Genomic DNA, 27,944 nt, shown 5'->3' with positions numbered 1-27,944 from the left:
GGAGTCCTTAAAGGATCTACCAAAGTCCAAAATGTCGTCCAAAATTACTACAGACGGCTTGCTGAAGAAACACTCACCAGAGAAGGACTGCAAAATCAGTGCTGAACTGCCCATTGATCCCTGCAGACTTGATGACAGAGGCTCACCCTGAGTTAACATCGATAGGGGAGATGAATCGACCACATAAATCTCCCTACTAGCTTCACCAGATAGCATTGATGGGAGAAACTGCTTCAGTGCCGCTCTACCTAGGGCCCCCTCCGATGGAGGAAGTATTAGGATGTCATCATTATGCACCTCCGAAGGAGGTGAAGCAGCTAGTCTCTCCACAGGAGGAAGTTGAAGAACTTCAGGACTAAGTGATACTTCTCCTGGCGAGTCGGGTGCTCCCTCACCCGTTCTCGCAAAGGAGCCTTCATTCCAACTAGTACTGGTCCAGTAGACATATAAAATGGAATTACCTGCTGCCCAGGAAGGAGGTTATTGGGGGGGAATTCCCAAACCTTCCCTTTGCATTTAGAAGGCATTATTGAGGTAAGACAAGAAAATCAGGAGAAGCTTAAAACAGCTAGCATCACGCCACCAACTTGGTTCCACCAATGTTTTTTTTTTTTTAGCAGCATCTTGTGGGACTCTGCCATCCAATCTGATGAAGGAGATCATGAGGAGGTGATACATGAGGAAGGCCCAAGACAGTCAATTGCTATGGAAAGGAATATTGGCATACTGGCAGCTGACAGCCATACAGGATCACAGAAAAGTATGTTTAATCCCATGGGAGGAAATATGCCAGAGCCCACACACACATACAGATAGACGACAAGAGCCGGGCACACCAAGAGCTGTTCCATATTGGCCCAGGCGCTGTATCCTTCCTCTTGCTTCCAGTAACAACTCCTGGTACAGCTCTGGGGAAAGGAGGGAACTGAGATGGCATCGCAAAACCTTAGCTGGATGCCTTTCCACCCTCATAGTAGAGAACATGGAAGCAAAATGTACTTATGTAACATTGTGATCTGTCTGTACAACAGTGCACTTAGAGAGGGTAATTTTATAACAGCCTACATTGTCCTAGGCCTGAAGCTTGGGCCTCACCTAGGGCATAAGTCAAGTCTCAAAGCAGGGGCCGCGGCCTGTGCCTGAGCATGATGCCGGTGCCTCAGCCTAGGTCGGAAGCCAGGGCCTTGCCTAGGGCATAGGCTGAGGCCCAAAGCACTAGGCCTCAGCCTAGGCCCCAGCAAGATGCCCAAAAATTAAAAAAAGAAAATGACCTGATCCATCAGGTATCCAATGAAGGCCAGATCCTGATGCCTGGGCTTTGGCTTAGGCCGGAGCCCAGACCCAGACCTGATGCCATGACCCAACCTGGAGATGAGGTCCCAACTCCTGGGTCTCAACTTAGACTGGAGCCAAGACCGCCCGACACTGCGACCCCACCCAAAAGCCGGATCCCGATGCTGGGGCCTTGGCTCGGACCCAGGCCCAATGCTGCAACCCGATACAGAGGCCAGGTCCCAACACTGGGACTCTGGCCTAGACGCAAGCTCAATGCTGTGACTTGACCAGGAGGCGGCTCACGATGCTTGGACCTCTCATTCCAGGATCAGGCCAAGATCTCGGAACCCAGACCTGGGAGCTCCTCCTTTTCATTGTCTTCTTTCTTTGGTGCTTAAAAGTCAAATGATGCCATCCAGCAAGACCCAAGTAGATAGCAACATCTGGCTTTCAAGTGCCTGACAAAAGAAAATAACGAAGAGGAGGAGCTCCTAGGCCTGTGCTCAGAGGCATCGGGACTCGATCTTGGGACTAAGGCCCCAGTGTCTGGACCTTGGCTCCGGGTCAGGACATGGCATCGGGTCTGGAGCCTGGCTGAGGCCCCAGCATTAGGTCCCGGCTTCCAGGTGGGGTCATGGCATCTGGACCCAGCATCTGAGTTGGTCGTGGCATCAGACCTGGATCTTGGATTGGGTTGAGGCCTCAGCATTGGGACCAAACCTTCAGGTTGGTTTGCAGTGTTGGGCCTATGCTGAAGCCCAGGTGTCAGGATTTGGCCTCCAGGCTGGGTTCTAGCATCAGGCCTGGATCTGTGCACAAGCCCTGTGTCAGGACCTGGAATCTGCGCCAGGCTGAGCCGGGCAGCGACACTGGGCCTGGGTCTGGTCTCTGGCCTACGCCAAAGCCTTGGCATTGGGCCTGAGTCTGGCTGAAGCTGTGACAACATACAGCAGCTTCAGCCTACGTAAGTCCAAGGCTTTAGCCTAGGCCTCGCTGGTGGATCCCCACAGACCGGGTAATTGGGAGCTGGGAAGGGATCCTGGCCATGGCATTTTTCGAGCAGGTGGGTAGGAGACCTCGTTTTCATTTTTTGGCCTTCTTTTTTTATTGCTTAATTCGCTTTTTTCACATGAATGAAATAAATCGAACAAGCCGTTAACTGAAATTCATGGGAAAAAAATCTCCCAAAAATGAATCAAAAACAATTTTTTTCCTCTGCACATCCCTAGATGCTAGAGAGACAGAGTTAGGGTGGGAAAACAAAGTTAGGAGCTTAGCCTGAATTTTGAAAGCAGGGCACCTAATTTATGACCCTTAATCTAGACAAATGAATAGCTAAGTTTTAGGCTCCTAAATGAATGTGAATTTTCAGCTGAAAACTTTGGCATCTAAGTTTGCTTGAAAATTGGCACTTAATTTAGGGACCTAACTTAGGCCTGGATTCATCGTTCATCGCTGAATGATGAATCCAGCGAAAACGGGGGGGGGGCCTGTGACAGCGCGCAGCCTTCGCATTACCGTGGTGTGCCGGCTGCCAGCCTTCGCACCTAATAGCGCCACCCTGAAAGGTGGCGCTATTCGGCGCACTACTGCCAACGATAACGTTGGTAACGTTATCACCGGTAACGAAGACACCACTGACTCCTCCCCCCCCTAATTTGCATGCAATCGCACGCAAAAAGGGCCTTTTCGCGTGCGATAAGCCTTTGATAAATGACTCCATTAGGTCCCTAAATTCAGGAACTCAGATTTTTTCTGAATAAATATCTATGTGCTATATTTTATGAAATACATATTAAGAAAAAGCTCATCTTATGGGCTGTTTTTCCTATCTTCTTTCTACCCCACCATTTTGCTTGTAACCTTTTTTTTTTTTTTGGGCAGAATACTGCAGGAGTTTGCCATTACCTTCCACAGCCCCATAGCACCTGATCTTCCCTGACAGTCCCCCTATCTAGGAACCACTGTCACCAGGCCTGATTTTGTTTAGCTTCTCAAGATACAACATTGTGCAGGCTCTCCCAGGCCAGTGCTGCTGTGGTGCATGCTGTCTAATGGAGAAGACATTGTTTTCTTCGTATATGTATGTGGCTAAACTGAAAAATAGGAGCAGGAGCAAGAAAGAAAAATGGAGGAGTTTGGAAGGGAGGAGAGAACAGCGAGGACAGTTGGTAGAGGGAGAGGCAGGGAAGAGAATAATGCAAAGAAATGTAAGAGGGATAGCATATGTTTGTCAATGTATTGTTAGTATAATATTATTTGTGTATGTATTAATATGTAAACCGCCTAGACAGATAGTTCCCTACCCATTGTGCGGTATATAAGAACTGTAAATAAATAAAATAAATAAATAAATAGCAAACAGTAAAGAACAGTCAGCTGGAGGAAAGAGTAGCCTGCATTATGCTTTCATAGATATTTATTTATTTATTTAAAACTTTTATATACCGGCGTTCCTGTATGAAATACAAATCACACCGTTTACAGTAAACCTATAAATTTGCACGATGGCAGTACACAGAACAGGAAGTATGGGTAACCAGGACAAGGAACTAAAACTGTAAGCTCTAATCTAAGAATCAGCCCAGGAGACCGCAACAGGTAACAAACTAAGTAGAAATTGTCAAAAAAACGCGAGAAAGTACAATGAGCATAAAGGCATAAGAAGAACTACATAAGAAGAACTACAGGAATGAGTAAAGACATTAGCGTACAGAATGATCCAAGTAAAGCTTGGATATGATATACCTCGATCACTCTTTTTTTATTCATGGCATGCACCTGAAAAGTTCTATGTTTAATGATTTAAAGTGGTCAGCGGTCCATAATTCTATTCGCCTCAGCAGGTTTATCAAATCTATGGTTCCTGAAAACAACCATAAGAGTCAACAGGTCACACAGAACAACGTTCAGCATACAAGAGAACCTCTCTTACGGTGCATATCTGAGCACGCTTAGCAGTGCAAGCCCATTTACCAACATAACCCAAAAGGATGCACACTTCAAATCAATACCTCAGCTTACTCCATGCTCTTCCCTGCTAGTTGAGTTCTCATCTTATCACAGCATGGTCAGCGAGGATGCCTAAGGTAAACATTCTGAGGTCCGTCAGCAGCAGAATCATCCAGATTATTTTAGACAAATATTCAATGGGACAAGTATGCAGCTAAACATATTCATCTAAGGTTAATTGGAGAAATGTATACAAATCTAGAGGTACAGGAGACTCATGCCATGGGGAACATACATTTTAGCCACAACACTCTTGGGCGTGCAAAGCAATTAGAGAACACACTCCTGGATTTTTTTTTTTTGTTCCCTTCCCTTCCCACCAACTCACAAACTTTAAATACTGCAGCATTTATTAATCTGCCTTCTTAAAAAAAAAAAAAAAAAAAAGAAAAGAGGAGCTATAAATCTCTCCCATGTGTCTGGGCGGATAATGGATATGGAATGAGTAAAGAAGATTGTGTCATAATGTCCCAGGGGATTAACTGGGCAATGGCAGCGCAGAGCAAAAATGGTGAATTCATAGCAGTGCTTTTTTTTTTTTTTTTTTTTTTATTAAATGTGTTCCAGGACCACTGAAGTAAGCAAAGACCCTGTCCTTAAATAAACTTCTGTCTATAGGCGTTCTTACTTCATTTTCTCTGGTTCTTGCTAGATGAAAAATTTGTAAACAAAAAAAAAAGAAAAGTGTTTTGCATTAGCTGATGAGGGGCTGGAGTGGTAATGAATGAGGCACTGTATTTGTGGATTACTCTATATTATCTTATATATCTTGTAAGCTTATCTTGAGTTACTTTAGACCCGAAAACTATTAAATTTCTGTCGTGAAGATGTTTCTAGAGCAGTACCAATATCCTCACTCCTCAGCTTCTACGCTATCATTTTCCGTTTTCTTTATATATTTCAAATAACTGAATCCTCTGTGGTTAGAGAACAGTACATAGTTACGGAGCAAACAGCATCTTACTTACATGTCAACTTAGATCCTTGACTTATCGTTCAATAACATTCTACATTTTACCTCCATTAATAGTGATCTCATTTGTTCTCCTGGCACATGAAAGGCATACCAAAAATAATAATATTCATATTGCCTCTCCAAAAGAATATGCATTAAAAACACGACATAGGATAAGACCATGAGACAACAGTAAAACAATAGAGTCAGGGCATCAGGGGATACAAAACAAATAGCAGAACAGCAGAGTCAAGGACCAAAACTACAAATTGAAGGAGGCGAGAGCATCACAGGGCAAAGATGAAGAGAGGGTCCTGAGAAAAAAAAGTATGAGATAGTCCACTGATAGGGTCACTCTTTATTCCGTGATGGGGCCATTATCGCATGCGTTAGGGCCTTACCGCATGCGATAAAGCCCTGCCACACGTGATGCCATGCTAATTAGGGGAAGGGGAGGAGAGTGGGCGGGATTATGGCTGGCCAGCGCTGCCAGCGATAATGTTTTTCGCATTATCGTCAGCAGCACCGCAGGAAATAGCACCACCTTTTCCCGAGATGCGGCCGGCTGCCCACTGTCGCCCCTTCCCCGCCCCTTTTTTTCCATGACTCCTCATTCTGCTATAAATATAAATACAGCAGAATGATGAATCTAGGGGTTAATTTGCTAGAACTTCTATGGAGGTACTTTGAGGTTCTGTCAGGCAGATACAAAGATGAAAAAGGAGGCAGGGGCTGGTGGCTAAGAATGGTAAGCTACCAAATATTCCACAGAATCAGCAGCCATATCACTTCCATTTTTTCTCTACATCCTCCTGAAATACTTCCACATCTGCTTTACTTCTAAACATTCCAAGATCATCTACTCTAGGTTCCACCCCTGGTTTCACTAAAAAAAACATTCCAGAACGCAAAACATTAGCAAAAAGTGATCAGATCATAGAAGATCCCGCACTCCTAAAAATTCTTACTTGAAGAAACAAACACCAAATCAATTATGTGTCCTCTCTCATGAGTTGCCACGTCAACCAACTGATGTAATTCACTCACACCCATCCTCAAAAGGAATCTTGGAGCCAGGGAACAATTCTTCTTGTCCATACAAATGTTGAAATCACTAAACACTACTGAGAAAAGAGCCGGAACACCACCTACTAATCCGTTTGGTTCTCCAGCAAAGTGGAAGAGTAGCCTCGTGGTTAGCGCAACAAGCCATGAACCTAGAGCTCAAATCCCAGTGCTGCTCCTTGTGACCTTGGGCAAGTTACTTCAACCTCTATTGCCTCAGGTACAAGTTTGTGATAGGCTATCGCAGCAATAACACCATAATGTGCGCAATAACGGCCTAATGGCATATGCAAATTAAAAGTGTATTATTCTACAGGGAGGAGTTTGGCAGGGTGTATGGAGATTAGAGGCTGCCAGCGTTATTTGCGATAAACTATTGCACACTAGTGCGGGCAATTTCGCGGGAAATAGCTACAGCCTTTCCCCGGGGTGCTACAGGGGTGAAAATGACCGGCGTGGCCGATATCGCCACGTACGATAACGCAATGCTGCGTGCGTTACCGAACACTGCGATGCAGCCGGCTGCTCATTTGCCTTCCCACGCCCCTTTTCCTATTGCAGGCGATCATTTCGCTATAATTGCAGCGAAATGATGAATTTAGGCCTTATATGGTGAACCCTCTGGGGACAGGGAAATATTTACAGTATCTGAACGTAATCTGATTTGAAGTGGCTGAAAGGCAGAATATAAATAAATTACAACATGAAGCATTCCCTGGTGGATTATAAATTGCCAAAATCCCCATGTTGTGAACAGAGTTCAAACACACTAAAATCCATCTTACCCTTAATGTGACAGGCTGATCATAATGTTTGTGCTCAACCCCCTCTTTAGTATTCCAACGTACTGCCCTTCCCTACCCTCAGCCGATGGACTCTGTAGCACTATTCCTCTCCCTACTGATAACCACGTTTCAGTAATAAGTTACAAATCTGGCTTCTCGATCTCTAGCAAATCCAAAAATTAACAAGTTATTCATAACAAGGGATCTTCGTTTTCAGTTTGTATTTTACTTTTCCTGATAATTTCAGGGTTAAAAAACCAGAAAGAAAGCAGTGGAAAAATGACAAACAGGAGAAAACTAAGTGGAAAAGTCATTTTTTTCTCACTGATTTTGTTTTGGTTACAGCACTGAAATTCCCAGGAAAAATGCAATAAAAACTGAAAAAAGCAGGTCCTTTCTCATAACAGAGCCAGCATTAACCAAAAAAATCTCCACTTTTGCGCCACAGCGAGAGACGGCAATTTCAGGAGCATGCTTAGGTAGAGGGGAGGGAAGGCATGCACATAGATTGCATTTTCACCTTTTTGTCTGCATACATTTCCAGCAAAAATCACAATATGCAGAAAAAGTGAGCCCAACTGAGGATGCATACATTGTCCCCAAGGCAAGTTCCGAAGTGAAGTTATGTGTGTCCTCTCTCTTTTTGACAACTGGTGCAAAACTCGTAGGTAGAAAATACATGTGATCTTTGCTTCCAGGCTGATCGGTTGAATACTGCACCAGTCAGAAGAAAAGAAAGTCAACACTAAGGCAAGGTATTTTTTATTTAAACCTGTTGCACATGGAATCCCAGTCTATGCATGCCTGTAAGAGTTGGTTTTTTAGACTGAGAGTTCACATACTGCTGACTAGGGATGTGCACAGAAAAAAATAATTCTCTTGTTTTATTTTTCTCATTTTGTGGTTTGTTTTTTTTATAATTTGGTTTTTCATGTCATATAATGTTTATTTGGATTCATTTGGTTTACTTGAAAGGAAATAAAGACCACAGTGAAAAAAATTGAAAACCAAAAAGGCAATGACTGGACTGGGGACCTTCCCCCGCCCAGTGCTGCCAAAATAAAAAATCATAATTAACCATCCCCTCTACCTTCCCTGGACTCAGTCACGCCTGCCCAACTGGGCCTCATATTCAAACTGATAATGTCTATATATTGCCTATACCTATCATTCACCAAATCAACCAAATTAAAAAACTGTTATTTCTTAGCACTGGTTCACGATAGGACCAACCAATGAAATCACACATCTTAGATATTAAAGCATAGCACAGGGGAGGCCAATTCCAGTCCTCGAGAGCCTCAAACAGGCCCGGTTTTCAGGATATCCACCATGAATATGCATGAGGTATATCTGCATGCACTGCCTCCCCAGCATGCAAAATCTATTTCCTGCATATTCATGGTGGATATCCTGAAAACCGGGCCTGTTTGAGGCTCTCCAGGACCGGAGTTGCCAAACCCTGGCATAATAATTTGCAATAAACAGGATTCTGTTTTCTCACAGACCACTCGTATTTCTCTGTGCTGCCAGCTTTTTAAGAACGCCCTAGTAAACTGGCAGCTATTTTCTGTGGAAAGCTTTCATGTCTATCCCTTAAGAGACTTACCCTTGCCTTGCTTCAGCTGTACATCCTGACTGTTTGTTTTTGTTGCCTTTGCGCTTTTGCATAAGGGAGCGGTTAACGTCGCTTTATGTTGGGCTCCCAACAAATGTATAGCTGCTTAGTAATTTATTTTCTATAGCCTTCGATGACTTCTGATAGGCATCGTGAGGTATAATATATAAAACAAGTTTCAGAAGAAATACCCAAATATTGACTGCTTCAGAATTACTGGCGTATGGCCCAATCGATTCATTGGAAACTACTTAAGAGGAAATGTGCCATAGAGAGTCCATCTGTGTGTGTAAAGCCTCACTATAGAATTTCAAAAGGGAAACTTCTCACAATGGGAGGTTTCATAAGAGAAGCAGCAGAATTCGAGTGATAGTGCAGGTCCATGCCCAAAAGGGTGGCTCAGCTTGAGATGTTGCACGAGTGGCTCAATGAGAGGAGCTGTTGGAGATGTCCTTCCAGGGAGCGCAGGAGAAGCAGCCAAGGGGCTTTGTTCTTCTGCATTATTGGGAATGAAAGGGCTGCTGCCTTTCTCATCCAACAAGAGAGGCACGGAACCCGGAAAGGTTCTGAGCCCAGGTCTTGAGGAAGGAGAATCAACTTGACCGCGTCCAGTACCAAGGCATTTGGGATTTGTTTCAGAATGGAAAAAGAAAACGGTTTCCTATTGGGGATTCTAGATCAAATGGATGGGCCCTCTCTTTACCATTCTACGGAATTAGTTAAGCTGATATTTGTATTTCTGAACCGTTTTCTGCCTTTTTGACTGAAGACTGTTTCTTTTAGATTTAGAAAATTTTGCTTTTTTTTTTTTTGGTGAGTGAACTACTTCTTAAGAGCCAGAGTGTAATCCCCTTGGGATCTTACAGGTTAGCCCTGTCCCCCACAGCAGAATCCAAATTCCAGCACTGCACCGAGTTGGAGAGTACTCTGCAGGATCTGAAAGTGGACCCTGGTGAAAGTAGGGTTACATATGCAAGACATTACTGAGATGCTCTTTGAACTATGACCAAGGAGATATGCTAGTGTTCCAACTGTATGACTCAAATCGTCTTCAGGCTGTTTTAAAACATACAGACTGCATTTTCTCCATGTACATAAAACAGAAGAAAGCTTTGAGTACATCTGGCCCATAGTATTCAACCACCTGAACATGGTCAGAACTTGAAATAATAAGCGGCATTACTAATGAAGCAGTCATTTTAAGTGGTGGTATGTCTAGAGAAGTTAAAAGTCCAAATAATTTCTTAATACTCTTCTCTAGAGAGAGAGAGAAAGCGAAAGAGACAGTGCTGAAGAGGACATTAATAAACTTCTGGGTAATTTACACAATGTCTTCATTTGTCATCTGTATCCTAATATGCTTGTAATCGGGCTGAGGACCAATGCATTCTGAGTCAGAGATAGGGACAAAACTAAAATGAAAAGAGATGGCTGCCACTCGGGACCACATAGCATTTATAACTCCAACACATAGGGATTCAAGCAACACATTATTAATCATCAGGAGAAAATGAATATTATCTTTACCAAAGCATCCCTGTATGCCACAAGAAAAGTGGATTATTGATACCACCAAACACCCATGACATTACACTCTGATAGACAAAATGCACATCCTGTTCTACTGGTGAATATTAGGTTTGTGAAATGGGAACACTGCACTAAGTAACTTCTCCATAAAATGAGAAAAACCTTCAAAGGATAAACAAAGAGCAGATGAACTGACTGAATTCTGTTTTCCCCTACCTTAACCAGACAAGACAATTTATATAGACAGATGCACTATATATTCAGTCATTCAAATCACTGAACTCTAAGTTCACAAACACTAATAAATCATTAGTACCCTACGAAGGCAATAACTGTTTTCTTTTTTTCTGTGAAACACTAATCCAATGGCACGCACTGGCCTCACAACAAGATTAGATGCAACATCTCCTTATGCCCATTAATACAGATTTCTCTTCTCTCAAATACCATTCTAAGTTCGCCATGTTTATGCAATGGCAAAAAGGTTCTGATAGACTAGCCGATGATGGGCTATGATCTATTTTTTTGCCCATTCTTCCAGCTTAGTCATTTAAGAGAAGTAACACCAACTATTTACAGTCTCTCTGAGGTTGACATGCAAAAGATTTACCCAGCTGAAACCCAGTTTTAGCCAGGTAAATCTAAGCTGATCAAAATGGTCCCTCTTTACCTTTCTTAAATTTGGCCAGGTAAAATAGCAGCCAAATCAGGGCATTCCCAGGAGGGGGTTTTAAAAACATAGCCAAGTAGCGGGATACTCAGCTCTTCCCAGCTAAGTTTGCGAGAACAACTCTATCCATACAAATACTTGCCCTAAACCTACCCACTCAGAATGTATGCAGGTCGATTTAACTGGGTATTCCCACTGAATAATCAGATGCAGATAGCCTGGTAAATGTACCCAGTTATCTTACCCACTCTGCAGGGGGGTTTTTTGGTTTGTTGTTTTTTTTAACATCAACTCACATGTATTTTGAAAATATTCTCTAATATCATCTTACTTTTTGATTTTAAGTCAAAAATCCCCTAAACCTGACAGATCAAGGGCTTTTTTGCCAGAGAATTAAAAATGTGAGAAGCATACTTTCATAAAGCAAGTCCACTCTCATGTAGTGTAGAAGCGTACACAAAAGTTGCCTTCAACATAAGTGGTCTGCAGGGTGGCTTCCAGTACTTGTATTATTTTGTAGCACTTTGGGTTAAAGATGACTACTGCTGTTTATTTTCTAATAATTCTTACCAAAAAACACTGAAAAATTCAATACAAAATGGTCAAACATTTCGAACTCAACATTTGTTTTTAACATGGAACTCATTGTGCAACACCGAAGTGCTTTTAACTGCTGCATAGTTTGCCTGCTGTTTGTATTTTAAATTATTACCATGCATAGATCTTAAGTTCAGGCTTAAATGTGAGTACACTGCTTGAAATAATCCTAAGAACAACATTAAAGTAATTACACAAACTCCGCATTGAAGGGGCAGTGCATACTCAGTGCACCTAATATGGCACCGTATATTTCCTCTCCAAAATATGCTTTTTCATTTTCATTCCAGCCAAACGACTCTGGCAAAGCATCCATCTCAATTTCTTATGCAAATCCAAGCAAAAACATTTTCGTTTTTTGCAGCAAGGTTTCAGTTTAATAAACAACAAACACCAGATGAAAAAGATGCCAAAAAACACTACACAGCTTGATCGCTCTTATCATAAATTTCATTTCAAGTGACTCAAAAGGCTGGGAATGTCCTTAGACAGTAAATAAGCAAACAAAATGTTATCGCGTACCAACTCATTTCGGAGTCTCAGTTGAATAAATATAGTTCAAAGCAGAATGCTGGCAGCGCTCGCAAAATATTCCACCCAAAACCTTGGTAGGCCTATGAATTGACTGGACAGCAAGCAGGGTGATAGGCTGCAGCCTTCATATTTTATTAGGAATCCCTCCCTAATCTTGATTTCATTATGTAGATCAAACAGAAAGGTTGTGCAATTAATGGAGGTAAATTCTAATGTTTTGATTTCAAATGGAAAGTTTGAAGTTAGACAAACCTTCAACTGTGATCATTTTCAAATGCTGAATTTCTGGGCAGTGTCATGACCCCCTTTTGAATGGGATGTTTACACTTTATGTTATTCTCTGTGCTCTCTCTCTCTCTCTCTCTATATATATATATATATGCGGGTGTGTGTACATCTGTTTCTATATCTCTATGTGTGTATATCTATATCTAGATGGAGAGAGAACAACAGTGAACAGTATGGATTAGTAAGGCCTTGAAGAATTTATAAATCTTCAAACATGGCTGGGTTTCCTTCTCTACCCACATGAAATCGAAGCAAAGAAACACTGGGATGTTTAGTAGCTGCTACTGAAATTTCTCTCTCTGCGTCTCTTGATTTTTTGCTAAATTTCCTTAATCATCAGAAGTGGGGAACTAAATCTTAAACTCTCATGCCAAAAACAGGAGTACAAGTCAGTGGCAAAACAAGCCCATAATATTCAGAGTAAAAGATGCGGGCCTACCGGATCTTCAGTCTTGTGATTTGTCAATAGGTCGGAGAGAACATCATCATGCAGGCCCTCCCGTCGGATCAGCGGAAACTCCCGTAGAAAAACGACTCCTTGGTTTTGGTCTCCACATACCTAGAATGGTTTAGAATAATGACCTCTTGTTAGCGTGCTTAAAATTACAGGAGCTGACCTAGCATGAAAATCTTTAACCCTTGAACTACTACTTAGAGTTAACACACATGCACATATATATAAAATCATGCCTTGAAGTATTGCTAATAATGGTTTGAAATGATTACTTTTGAGTGAAATCTTTGCCCCGAAGCAGACTCCTAGCACATCTGAAACAAGTTACAAATTCAGGTCCCTGTCTCAGAGGGCTTACAATCTAGGGCTCTATTTACTAAACATTATTCTCATAGACACAGAATTAGAGCAAACCTTTAATAAATAAACTTCTAACAAGGTCATTCATCAAATCATGTTAAGGAGTCATTGTGGGCATGAGGGCCCTAATGCCCGTGATAAAGATGGATAGCAGCAGGTAGAGAGTGCATCAAACTTGGTCGAGAGTACAATGTACAAATCTCATCTTTGTGTCCTTTCCTCATTCCAGATCACACCAAATCTTCTCTGATGTGTACTGTGCTGTTCGTACCTCTGACTGTGCATGTAAAACTACCCCCCAAACCCTAGACCACCACCAAAACATCACTTCGAGTTACTAGTTGACCCTCCTACAGTAGTATAAATAGTTGACTTATAGGAGAACCTCATAGAATCAATCTCTCTCTCTCTCTCACACAGTTTGCAATGTGAAAAATATTGCTAGTCTGATAAATATAACTCATTGTAGTAAAATACCTATGCAAACCACTAAAATAGAATGTGTTGTGGTATCTCCAAAATTACCCAAACCTCATCCCTTTTTTTTTTTTTTTTAATTACAGGCATTATTCATGCGAAATTTGTAGCAAAATGATAAATCTAGGCCTAAGTTTGCACCTGAGGTAAAGTGACTTGTCCAGAGTCACCAGGAGCGACAGTGGGAGAAGCTTGATTTAAACCCTGGCTTCCCTGACTGGGCAGAAAATTTGCAGATGTGAATCTTTTAACATTTTTAATCAACATGCATTATTGGAGCAATGCTGGAATGACAAATAGTCCAAGGACCTGATTTACTAAGGCTTTTCTCCCATTCCTCTGTTTGAAAAAAAGGGTTAGTGAATCAAGCTTTAAGAATTAAAATTAAAGTATTCCATGTGAAGCAATATATGAATCACTTGAAAGAGGCACGCTCTGAAAACAGCAAATCATCAGTCCCACATGGGGAATGGGGTATCATTACCACTCAGTGCCTCTCAGACTTTGACAGAACGTTCCAGGAATTCTTGAAAAGCATCTTTGAGCATGTGTGGCAACTCCTGCAGCCTTGTAGCCTGCTTCAGTTCTGACATTAGACTAATAAGCTTAACTCCAGAAAAGGGGGGGGGGGTGCTATTTGCATCTGGTGAACTGCTGCCCCTTCAGAGAAGACCTGTTAGAGGTAAGAAACATGGGCCTGGCTTCACCATTCTATCACAGAATGGTGAATCCAGAGAAAACGGGGGGCGGGCCTGCCAAAGCTGGCAGCCTTCGCACCATCGTGGTGTTTTCGCTGCCGGCTTTTGCACCCAACAGCGCCACCATGAAAGGTGGCGCTATTGGGCACGCTACTGGCGACGATAACGTTGCTTATCTTATCGCCGCCAGCGAAGACACCGCAGAGTCCGCCTCCTCGCCGCCCCGACTCCTCCCCTCGCCGCCCCGACTCCGCTCCCAGCATGCTATCGCACGCGATAAGCGTTTGAAAATGACCCCCATTGTTTGCTCTGAATACAAGTGAACCAAGTATCATCCATGAAGGACTCCCCTAGTTAAAGGGTTCTCTTCAAATAAAAGGGGGAAACAAAAACCATTTGAACTCTGCCAACAGGTGGAAACAGGGCTGCTTTTACCCTTATCTATTTATTTATTGAAGATGTAGAGACCACCTATCAACATTTCAAGGCAGTTTCCAGAATAACATTCATAAGTCTTTACGTACATTAAGACCTGGGTATAAAACTTTAAGACAAAAGCACAGCATTAAAAAAAAACATATAAAAACACCACTAAAAACCTCATCTGCTGAAAAAACTGCAAGGAACACAACCTATAAGGGATATCATCAAGCAGAGCAAGGCTGATGGCCACTTTTGATATTGAAATATTATAAGCTTGCTGGAATAAAAATGTCCTTAGCAGCTCCCTAAACATTTATCAAGGCGCTCTCCCTCCTTTAGGCCTTGTGGCAGAACATTCCATAGGAGCGGCCCTTGCACACACAAGAGACGCTGGCTAGATTCATCGAGTCTAATTAGTTTGAATGATGGAGCTCGGTGAGGCTGACCTTCAATGCCACATTGGCTGATACAGTTTAAAAGCAGCATTACAACTGGGTGGTGCAAGACCATTAAAACCTTTAAAAGCTAGTAAGATCATTTCAAACCTGATCCGCCGTACTGTCGGTAGCCACACGGTTTGCTGGTGGGCCAGTGGAAGCAGGCAGGCTGGATGGTTTTGAGGGGGTTGGTTGATAGGGAGGTAATGGCTGACTGGGGAAGACTGCCTGGGAGGGTCATCTTTCCAGCTGACAGTGATAGGGGAGGGGCAGTTTGTACGTGGGAGGAAGAGGGCATGCAGGCTGATAGGGAAAGAGGCTAGGTATGTGAGAGGGAGAAGGACCTGTATAGGGGTAGGGACATAACCCTCCCGCTCCCTAATCTTGACTTTCCCTTCATCCTGGATTCTTACCCTTCCAGATCCTGAAATCTATCTCCTTCCCTCGCTCTCCCCTGTTCTTCCTCCATTTCTCCCCACCCTGGTCCCCTCCTCCTCTTACCCCATCCCAGATCCCATAGTCTCCCCATACCCAGTCCTTTCTCCTTCTCTTCTCGTCTCCTGTTCTCTCACTCTCTCCTGTCTCCCTGCCCTCTCACTGGTCCTCTTCTCCCTTCACCCCCCCACTTTTCAGTAGAGACCATATACATTTGCCCCCACAGCAGGCTAAGCTTCCGTGTTTCAGATCTGATTTTCTTTCAGTCATCTAAGCATTTACACTCCTGACTACTCCCAAAGTCAGACGAAACGACAGTTTACTTTTGTAGGGGAAAGAGGTTTAAATTAGGGGATACTGCACAGTTGCTCCAATGGTGCTAGAAACCTCAGGCTGCCACTACCGCAGCGAGGCTCTGGGCTCCGGCGTTAACTTGTGTTTATGATGGAAAGAAAACTGGCTCCTAAGGAGTTTTCTTTACCTTTGGGTTTGGTTAGAATATAATTTTTATATAGTTGGTCACATTTTTATTTTTGGTGTCGATGAAATCAATATAATTGCATTTGGTCTCATTTTTTCACTTTATTTTAGTAGCCAAATAGACCACATCCTTCCTTACTTCTGCAAGTGTTACCAGTAACAAACTTGGAGCTTATCAAATGTTTTTGGCAAATTTACAATGCAATATATGAACATGCTAAGTGGATGTTTATCTTTACATACTTTAATGAAGATTTGCTTATTTCATCATAAAGCTTTTTATTTTAAATCCTCCTTAACAGTGGTTCCTACCTATATTAATAATTAGAATTTACATAGGAATCTCATTTCCACATGTTCTCTCTTAATAGAGTTGCCAGCTCTCCTGATTTCTTCCAGACTGTACAGATTTTTGGGTAACTGCACAGAATTAAGAAGAGGGCTAAAATGTGCAGTTTCTGGAAACCAATGGGGTTACAAGATCTGTGGCAGCATGGTAGGTTTTGTCAGATGAATCTTATCAATTTCTTTGACTGGTTGGCTTTTGACACAGCTTCACATAGGTGACTTATAAATGAACTAAGCACCCTTTATATAAGTCCTAAAGCGATTGACTAGGTTAGAAACTAGTTGAGTTGGAGGTGACTAAGGGTAGCGGTAAATGGAGTTCACTCTGAGGAGAGAGAGGTTACCAGCTGTGAGTCACAGGGACTGATCCTTGTACCGATTCTTTTCAACATTTTTGTAAATAATATTGTGGAAGGACTATCAGGAAAAGTTTGGCTTTCTGCTGATGATACCAAAATCTGCAACAGGGTAGACAGCCAGGAAAGTGTGGATAACAAAAGGAGGGATCTAGTGAGGAACGGTCAAAGTCTGGCAGCTAAGATCTAATGCTACAAAATGCATGGCCGTGCACTGGGCTACAAAATCCCAAAGGAGTTGTACAATAGAGGGTGTGGAATTCTTCTGTACCCGAATTAAAGAGCAAGATCTGATTATCCCAAGAGTGCTAAACAGGTGGAGAAGGTGTCAGCAAAAGTCAGAAAGATGCTTGGGTAAATAGGAAGAGGAATGGTCAGCAGAAAGAAAGGACGGTGATATTGCCTCTGTATAGGTTCCTGAGGAGTCTTCAATTGGAACACTGTGCACAGTTCGAGAGACTGCAATTTCCAAAGGCTATAAACCGGATGGAGTCAGACCAGAGGGTGGCTCGTAAAATGGTCAGCGGTCTTCATTCTAAAGCATATGGGGACAGATTTTAAGATCTAAATATTTATACCCTAGAGGAAAGGCAAGATAAAGGAGATATGGTAGAGACATTTAAATACTTCCAAGTTATCAATTCACAGGAAGTAGGTGACCTTTAATGGAAAGGAGGCTCTGGAATGAGGGGGTCCTGGGACCCTTGGTCTGACTCAGTATGGCATATCATATGTTCTTATGTTCAGAATGCAAAGTGAGGTGGCCGTGGCAGGGATATTTTTGGGTATGCTTGTTGCCACCCCAAAAGTTTGCCATCTGAGGGGGGTCACCTCATCCTGCTTAATTATAGAACCATCCCTGCCAAGGAGAGGTGAGTTATCTAATTGTATCGTGGGTTCATATGTTGTTTCTACACTACCAGGAAAAGCTAGCACTCATTGCAACACACAAGTAATGTTGAGAGCTACTGGGACAGACATTTTTTCATTAAGTATTCAGTAGATTTGAGATTTGATAAAGTAAACTGCTCAGTGAATATTTTTGGCTTTGCCCATTATTAGTACACCTTAGTGCACAGTGGTGATGTTGGAGAACGTTACACATTTGTAAGAGTCCGTATTTCATATCCCAAAATGTGAGGAAAGTTTACACTTCTTATTTATCACTGGCTGTGGTGTTACTCTATACAAAGCAATATCAATGTTTAGCTTGTACAGATACACACAAATAGAAAAAAGAAATCCAAAGAGTAGTAGAGGTGATCGCTTTATTATGCTGATTTATATTTTAAGATGCAAGATTTTGGGTCCCATCTTTTGGCAGAAAGCCTAGACCAGATGCCTAAAAGGATTTTCTAGTATTGGGGAGGCTCTGGTGATGCACTGTGCTAGAATATTTAGAACAGATGGCCAAGCTCTTGCTCTGGATCTAATAGTAGCTGTTTCAATAACCGCATTCACATGCCATAATCGGATTTGACAAGCTCAATGTGGCCAGACTTTTATCCTGGATTCTGTCCCTTTCTTTAGCCAATCGATCCAAAATTCAGAGAGGGATATCCTCATTCTGTTTATAACGTTTCTGTACTCTCTCTTTCTACTGGTGTATCTTTCATGAATAGGTTTTCAAAGATGTGATGGGCCCCTTTGCCTTTGTTGCTTCTTCTCACTGGCGGTTCTTGCCCTTTTCACACTTCTCAAAAGTTCAGGAATGCAAAAAACACTAACGCACAAAAATAAAATTCTGCTAAAAGTGCTGTGGGACTCATTCGTAAAAGGCCGAATTTTCAAAGATATTTCCGTAGGCAAATGAGCATTTACCCTTGGAAAAAGGCAATTTAAAAATCGCGTGGGGGAAAGATGGGGCTGGGGGCTGGGCCAGGGCAGGCCTGGAAAAGCAAGTGTGGGAATTTCTCTTTTTCACTTCCCACGCCTCCTTTTCGTGGAATGAACCTGCATACTATACTTCCCACCTACCAAGCAGGCAGATTAAATACTCCCCATAGCACGAGACACCCCTCCCCCCAAACGGTATATTTTCACAAGGCTGCTGGAAACTGCCCTCCCCATGTGATAAAGTGAAGAATCAAGGCCCACAGTGATTTTCCACAGGCTTTCGCTTGCATTCTCCTCCTGCATGAGGTTTTCTCGTCTCAAAGTTGGAGGGCGTTTTTGCACTTTCTTTCACTCTGCTTTTGCCCTATGATTAAATGTTGCCCTCAGGTCTATTTTTTTTAGTCTCAGAACATACATACACAATTACTTAATTTGAAACTGCTACAGATGATTTCATAAGCATGGAAATCAAAAAGCGCTATACTGTAAGTAAGAGAAAAATAAAAGTCCCTTTTACAAACAAAAAGCATTAGTGTGTGATCTCAGGCTTATGTGTCAGTACTCTCAAATGCTTCCCATTAGGTACTATCAATTCTGCTCCAGTGTTGCTGAAATAGCAGCTTCTCCGTGAGTGTTAAACACCAAACAGTATTGTGTGTCACGTTTCTATGGTCTGAACATTTCAGAAGAAGGGGGTTGTTATTCTGCTCATCTGAAAATGCTTTCACTGACAACAAACAAAGGTCCACATGGCAGAATATTTCCGAAGCAAATGTTTTTATTTAACTGTGAAAATGTTCCCACCAGAAATCTGTTAGCCCTTCTTTAAGTATATCAACATTTTTTTTTCACTTTCCCCTTTTTTTGCACCAGAGATCAGATTCTTACAATTTCCTTATTTGCCAGGGCTCTGACTTCTTTTTAAAAAATTTCCATGAAGGAAATGCAGCTTTACGTTCATTATTTTCAGTTGCTGGACATCCACAAAAGAAGAACTTGTTTAATGTATTCATTGGAGGAATTATTTAAGCTCCATTTCAGACCCTCTCGCAAGCACACAAAAGAAACAAAATGATTTGCGCCTAAGAATTACAGCATGAAGTGCCCCCCTCAAAGGAAACCGCCAGCTACCAGCATCTCAACCAGTCACTGTCAATGGTGTTGAGGAGTTTCTAAAGCTTTGCACACGCCTCCACTTGACCCTAAGTGACCTGACCAACCAGGGCGCCAATACTGTCCTCACAAAACAGAGCAGTACCCAATGAAAAGAAAACACTCCAGCGCCTCTGCCGCTAGGCAACACTTGTCAAGAAATACAAGCGTAGACTGTGGGAAAGAGAAGCGAGGCCACACAAATCACAGTTGCACAAATGCCGTTGAACCCACTTGATTAGAGTTGTCTTGTCTCTCATTGCTCATTCACAAATTATTAGAAGAGCATACAAAGCTCGCTGCCATTTCGCCCTGCCCTCATACAATATCTTTATGGCTTTGTGCCCACTTAACCTGCCAGCGCTGAAGCGCTATAAGGCACAGCTGTGTACAGTACTTCTGAGTTCACATTCTGACTTGTTTATGGCGTGAGCCTTTTAGTTGGGCCGTTACATATATTCTTGGCCTGAGTGACTTTACGACTCCTCCCTTGTCTTCTGGCTTTCTCAGAGTGGACAACGGGACAAAGTGCAAACACATGACTCTTTCTAGTGTTAAGAACCTTATTGAGCTCGGCTAGATCACTGAATGAAAGCAGCCCTAGCAGTTGCTACAGGGCATAAAGAGATCTCCATCAGAGAAGAAACTGCGGTCCAGCGGAGCACAACCCACTGGGGTACTGAGTGCATACAGCAGTGCTGCACAATGTAGGGTTTCCAACCTTCCTGGCTTGTCCCAGAGTCTCCAGGAATTAACAGTCAGACTTCATAACACCATTATTGAGCAACCTTGGTAAACTAAGACGATATTCTTAATAAAAGAATATTACAGTATAGAGTTACTCTGATCTCTTGGGTAATCAGCGTAAGCCCTCCTCTTCAATTCTAGGAAAACAGTTACCCTAGAAATAGTCAACAGAGGTTGGGGTGGTATAAAATAAAAATAAAAGCACTGAGGACAAGCAAATGTTATGTAAGTCCCAATAAGTTGTGTCTAGGATTCCCCAAGCAGTAAGTTAAATTAAAGTGCAAACAACACAATAAATCTAAGGAAAACTTAAAATGCAAGAGGGTCAGTTTATTGAGTGCCTCAACTTTTTACAAGTTTAACTGGAATTAATGAAAAATATCCATAAAACACAGAAAGAAAGTTCATCATAACAAAATGAGGTAGTCTGTTTAAGTAAGATGCTTCAGAGCAAACTCATATTGCCTCACTTGTTTTCCCTGGCAGGGAAATTTTCCCTTTAGTTAAAAGACAACAAGGTTCATATTTAGTCACTATCCAGATAGAAAAGTTAATCAGATACAATTATCCGGCTAACTTTAGGGGTATATTTAATAATGCCATCACACTACTGAATATAGCCAGCTATCTTAAAGTTAGCCGGCTAACTTTATCCAGCTAACTTTGACAGCTTTTGGCTCCACCTAGTAACTCGAGGTGGGGATTAGGTAAGAGTGTAGGGGGTTAGGAGCCACTTTGACATTCTACGTGACACCTACGAACAGAACAGTGGTCTCTTGTGAAGATTTGCTGGCCTTCGGAGTGAGGAAACTCATTCCAAGATGAGATTTGGGCAAGGTTCTCTCAACCTAGCTTGATGGACTCTCTACCTGGGTAACATCAAGCTAGATTGAGAGAACCTTGCCCAAATCTCATCTTGGAGTGAGTTTCCTCACTCCGAAGGCCAGCAAATCTTCACAAGAGACCACTGTTCTGTTCGTAGGTATCACGTAGAATGTCAAAGTGGCCCCTAACCCCCTACACTCTTACCTAATCCCCACCTCGAGTTACTAGGTGGGCCTCCAATAGGGATACAAATACCTGTCTAAGGAGTAGACATTATAGCAAGTCTCTCTCTCTCTCTCTCTCTCTCTCTCTCTCTCTCTCTCTCTCTCTCTCTCTCTCTCTCCAATGGTCCCCTGGTGGTTGAATGAAGGAAATACAACAGGTCTGGCACTTATCACAGAATCTGAAATGGTATTGCAATAAATGCTATATTAGCATAAAACACACCCCTTTTGCTATCGCATGCGGTACTTACTGCATTTTGATAAATCCACCCCTAAGTGGCCAAATCTTCATTTTATTAGAATAACCTCTGAGCTATCTAGCTAAATGCTTTTGAATTTGGACCTCAGTGAGTTTGCTTACCATAACAGGGTTCTCCATAGACAGCAGGATGAAATAGCTGTGACATGTCATCCAACGGTGCTGAGTGGACCCATCTCTCTAGCTCGGTAAAGTTTTACCATTGAGCATGCTTGAGAGTTCCCATTCACGCACTGCCTCATGAGCCCCTCAAGCCATTGTAGAGCATTGCTGTACCTAGTCGACTCTCCAGGGAGGCAGGTGATTAACTTTTCTATTAAGCAAGACTAATTCATCCTGCTGTCCATGGAGAACCATTTAGGTAAGCAAACTTGCTTTCTCCATCAATAAGCAGGACTGAATTAGCCATGACACATGGGAAGTCCCAAGCTGAGGGCTGCATAGTGAAGCACTTAGTGAATAAACAACCTGGATCCTTCATAGAGAGTGGACTGCTGACTGAAAAGGCTGCGCAAAACTGCTTACCCAAAAATACTGTCACTTCATGATAGATTGTCTCGACGTAATGGGACATGAAGGTATGAACTGACAACCACATTGCAGATTTGCAGATGTCCTCAATGAAGACAGCTTTTAATTGAGCAAATGAAGTAGCCCTGGCTCTTCCTTGATAAGCCTTGACAGAGTCTGAGATCTGAAGCCTAGCCAACACATAACAATGTGTGATATAATCTGCTAGCCAGTTAGAGAAAGTACATTTGGCAAGTCATGCCTAGTCTGTTAGGATCGTAGGATAAGAACATTTGAAAAGCCTGATGATTTTGAATTCTTCTCAGGTAATAAGCTAAGTCTATTTACAGTCCAGCAGATGGAAGACCTTCTGTCCTTTGTGCACATGTGGTTGTCGAAAAAACATGAGCAAAACAATAACTTGATTCAAATGAAATGCAGAAACCACTTTAGTCAGAAACATAGGATGGGGTGGAGCACCACCGTAATGTGAAAAAAACTGTAGGTATGGACAGTATGAAAGTAATATTTGTAGTTCACTGACTCTTCTAGCTGAAGTGATAGCAACTAAGAACACTACCGTCTATGTAAGAAACTTCACAGAATATGACTTCAGCAACTCGCAAGAAGCTACATCAGTTATGATAAGATGATATTGAGATCCCATGGCACTGGTAGAAGTAAGGCCAAACAACTGCCAGCACAGTTAAAAGGTGAGGTCAAAGAGGCTATTTATCCAAAAGAGCTTTCAAAAATTGGGAAGAGGATCCATCTGAGGAAAATAGGAAAAAAGCATTGGTAAGTTTGATGTAAAACACTGATAAGGCGGCTAAAAGAGAACTTGAAAAGAAGTTGGCCTTAAAGACAAAATAATAGAAACTTTTCAAAATATATCTGATGCAGGAGGCTTGTGAGGGGGGGGGGGGGTCAACTGGACTGCAAAATGATTGAGGGGTTAAAGGGGCACTAATAAAACCATTGCAAAAAGACAATTAATTCTTTGCTTCGGTGTTTACTGAAGAGTATGTTACAGTGAGATACCTCTGCTGGAAACTATAATCAATGGTGATAATTTAGAAGAACTGATACAAATAACAGTGAAGCTGGAAAATGTAACAAGGAAGACTGACAAACTAAAGAGTAGCAAACTGCCCAGACCAGCTGGTATATAACCCAGAGTTCTGAAGGAACCGAAAAATGAAACTGCAAATTTGTAATTTGCAATCTATTGTTGGGATTATCCATCATGCCTGAAGATTAGAGTGTGGCTATTATAATCCTGATCTTTAAAAAAAGGCTCCAGGGGTGATCTGGGAAACTCTTGATTGGTGTGCAACTTCAGTGTCAAGAAAAATCATGAAAATATTCTAAAGGAGAAAATCAAAGAACATACAGAAAAGAATGATTTTTACTGGGACACAGTCAGCATGGATTTCAACAAAGAAAATCTTGCCTTAACAAGCTGCTACATTTTGTGAACATAAGAACATAAATTGCAATACTGGATCAGATCAAGGGTCCATCAAGCCCAGCATCCTGTTTACAACAGTGACCAATCCAGGCTACAAGTACCTGGCAAATACGCAAACACTAAGTAGATCCCATGCTGATGCCAGTAATAGCAGTGTCTATTCCTAAATCAACTTGATTAATAGCAGATAATGAACTTCTCCTCCAAGAACTTATCCAAACCCTTTTTAAACCCAGTTAGACTAACTGCACTAACCATATTCTCTGGCAACAAATTCCAGCGCTTAATTGTGCGTTGAGTGAAAAAGAATTTTCTCTGATTAGTTTTAAATGTGCTACTTACTAACTTCATGGAGTGCCCCCTAGTCCTTCTATTATCCGAAAGAGTAAATAACCGATTCACTTTTACCCATTCTAGACCTCTCATGATTTTATAGGCGTCTATCATATCCCCTCTCAGCCGTCTCTTATCCAAGCTGAAAAGTCCTAACCTCTTTAGCTTTCCTCATAGGGGAGCTGTTCCATCCCCTTTATTATTTTGGTTGCCCTTCTCTGTATCTTCTCCAATGCAATTATATCATTTTTGAGATGTGGTGACCAGAACTGTACACAGTACTCAAGATGCAATCTCACCATGGAGCAATACAGAGGCATTATGATATTTTCCATTTTATTCACCATCCCCTTGCCAATAATTCCAAACATTCTGTTTGCTTTTTTGATTGCCACAGCAAACTGAACTAACAATTTCAATGTATTATCCACTGTGACGCCTAGATCTCTTTCCTGGGTGGTAACTCCTAATGTGGAGCCTAACATCGTATAACCACAGCAAGAGTTATTTTTCCCTATATGCATCACCTTGCTCTTGTCCATGCTAAATTTCATCTGCCATTTGGATGTCCAATCTTCCAGTTTCATAAGGTCCTTCTGCAATTTATCACAATCTGCTTGTGATTTAACTACTCTGAATAATTTTGTATCATCTGCAAATTTGATTACCTCACTATTCGCATCCCTTTCCAGATCATTTATAAATATATTGAAAAGCACCAGTCCATGAACAGATCACTGAGGCACTCCACTGTTTACCCTTTTCCACTGTGAAAATTGACTATTTAATCCCACTCTCTGTTTCCTGTCTTTTAACCAGTTGGTAATCCACAAAAGGACATTGCCTCCTATCCCATGACTTTTTAGTTTTCTTAGAAGCCTCTCATGAGGGATTTTGTCAAACGCCTTCTGAAAATCCAGACACACTACATCTACCGGTTCACCTTTATCCATGTTTATTAAGCCCTTCAAAAAATTAAGCAGATTTGAGAGGCAAGACTTCCCTTGAATAAATCCATGTTGACTGTGTTCCATTAAACCATGTCTTTCTATATGCTCTATGATTTTGATCTTTAGAATAGTTTTCACTATTTTTCCTGCACTGAATTCAGGTTCACTGGTCTATAGTTTCCCAGATTGCCCCTGGAGCCCTTTTTAAATATTGGGGTTACGTTGGCCACCCTCTAGTCTTCAGATACAATGGATGATTTTAATTATAGGTTACAAATTTTAACTAATAGATTTGAAATTGCATTTTTGAGTTCCTTCAGAACTCTGGGGTGCATACCATCCAGTCCAGGTGATTTGCTACTCTTTAGTTTGTCAATCTGGCCTATTACATCTTCCAGGTTCACAGTGATTTCCATTCAGTTCATCTGACACATCACCCTTGAAAACCATCTCTGCAACTGGTATCTCCTCAACATCCTTATTAGTAAACACAGAAGCAAAGAATTAATTTAGTCAATGAAGGGGTTAATAAACACATGGACAATGGTGAGCCGGTGCATATAGAGTATTTGTAATTTCAGAAGGTATTTGACAAAATGCCCCATGAGAGACTCCTAAGAAAATTAAAACGTCATACGATAGGAAGCAATGGCCTACTATGAATTTTGAACTGGTTAAAAGACAGAAAACAGAGAGTAGGACAAAAGTGGTCAGTTTTCTTAATGGATCAAGGTAAACAGTGAAGTGCCTCAGGGAACTGTACTGAGACTGGTGCTTTTTAATATATTTATAAATGGTCTGGAAAGGGGAATGACGAGAGAGGCAAGCAAAATTTGTAGACGACACCAAAGTATTCCAAGTTATTAAATCAAAAGTGGACTGTGAAAAATTGCAGGAGGACCTTGCGAGACTGGAAATCTGAGCATTTAAATGTCAGATGAAATTTAATGTGGACAAGTGTAAACTGATGCACATGGGGAAAAGTAACTGCTAGATTCCATATTAGGAGTTACTGCCCAGGAAAAGGACCTGGGCCTCATAGTGGACAATACTTTGAAATCCTCAGTTCAATGTGTGGTGACAGTAAAAAAAAGCAAATAGAATGTTAGGAATTAGTATGAAAGAAATAAAGAATAAAACGGCAAATCTCATAATGCCTTTGTATCCCTCCATGGTAAGGCCACATGGTACTGTATGTAGTTTTGGTCATCGCATCTCAAAAAAAAGATAGGAGTTGCATTAGAAAAGGTACAGAGAAGGGCAACCAAAAAGATAAAAGGGATGGAACGGCTCCCTATTAGGAAAGGCTAAAGAGGTTAGATCTGTTCAGCTTGGAGCAGAGACAGCTAAGGGAGGATATGATAGAGGTCTATAGAATCCCGAGTGGAACAGAATGGATACATGTAAACCAGTTATTTATTCTTTCAAAAAATAAAAAGACTAGGGGACACTCCATGAAATTATTAAGGAGCACACTGAAAACAAATTGGAGAAAATGTTTTTTCATTCAACGTACAATTAAGCTGTGGAATTCATTGCTGGAGGATATAGTTAAGGCAATTAACATAGCACTGTTTAAAAAAATATTTGGACCCAAAAAGCAAAGCGGAAGCCGATCCAGTTGGATCCAGTGAAGACAATAAGAATCGGACGATCAAAAGAAGCCCTTTATTACAATGCCCGACTCTGGCCGAGTTTCGCTCATAGAGCTGCCTCAGAGGCAACTAGAAATGAATAAATATGAAAATATAAAAATTTGAAACAGCACAATTAAAACAATAAAATCATAAAATACATGTATAGGTGTACAAACTCAAATCATAAAATAAAATACATGTATAAGTGTACAAACTAGAATTAATTCAATATATAAATATAAATTTGAAACAATTAAATAATTAAAAATAATGAAATCATAAAATACATGTATAGGTGTATAAACTCAAATCATAAAATAATAAAATACATGTATAGGTGTGCAAACTCATGGTTTACAAACAAATCAAACATAAAAATGTATTTGGACATCAAAATGGTGTATAAAATAGTATACAGAAAAATATAAAAAATGTATTATTAAATGAAACTGGAGAGGCTGACTTTATGTATATATAATTAATAATCAGAAATTGTGATGGAGTCAATGTTACTAGTGAAAAAATAACCCACACCAAAAATATTAGTTATTTCAGTGATGCTTACTTCAATTAGCAGGACTATCAAAAATGATATGATTATGAAACATCGTTTTTTAAATTAGTAATAGAAATTGGAGTCCAATTATTTTATATCTTTTCAAATTTTTTTTATATATCATTTTTGATAGTTGCTCACATTTTTTTATCTGCTGTCACAATTTAAGTTATGATTAATACTGATATTAGCATATATTATTCACTTCTTAATTTTGGATATACGTTTTTATTTCATTTTGACTATCCATTTTATATTTATAATCATAATGTATTCCACCTTGTGCTATGAGACATATCATACTGGTGATTTATAATCGTGTCAACCGGGTTATTATTAATTGCACTTTCGATTAGAAATGTGTGGGTGTGAAAAATTAAAACCGCTCAAGATCATGTTTTGGTTTACCATGGTTTCATCTATAATAAACTAATGTATATTATTCAATATGGATTTCCATCAGGAAGCGCACATTTATTGTGATATATAGTTAATCAAACCAACATTTATTTATTACTGCAATCCTTTGGATATCATTAGATATTAATGAACCATCCTAGAACACTTTGATTGACAGGTTGAGTGAATTGACTTTTTGGCGCAAAGCATCGCACGTCTCGTGAGAATTGCTATAAATACTTGGGTTG

At 41.1% G+C, this 27,944-nt stretch overlaps 1 protein-coding gene across 4 annotated transcripts in view; it reads right to left on the bottom strand.

Annotated features, from left to right (window-relative positions):
* ADAMTSL1 (ADAMTS like 1) overlaps nucleotides 1-27,944 on the bottom strand; it is a 1,467,826-nt gene that overhangs the window by 1,203,791 nt on the left and 236,091 nt on the right. For all 4 annotated transcript variants that reach the window (XM_029608733.1, XM_029608741.1, XM_029608751.1 and 1 more), the window contains exon 2: nucleotides 12,769-12,888. In XM_029608733.1, the coding sequence (XP_029464593.1) occupies nucleotides 12,769-12,888 (120 nt within the window). The remainder of the gene's footprint in view (nucleotides 1-12,768; nucleotides 12,889-27,944) is intronic.

Source organism: Rhinatrema bivittatum, chromosome 1 (assembly GCF_901001135.1).
Source record: "Rhinatrema bivittatum chromosome 1, aRhiBiv1.1, whole genome shotgun sequence".
Classification (NCBI taxonomy): Eukaryota; Metazoa; Chordata; class Amphibia; order Gymnophiona; family Rhinatrematidae; genus Rhinatrema; species Rhinatrema bivittatum.
Note: the sequence above shows the minus strand (reverse complement) of the source record. Positions and strands in the feature narration are given on the sequence as shown.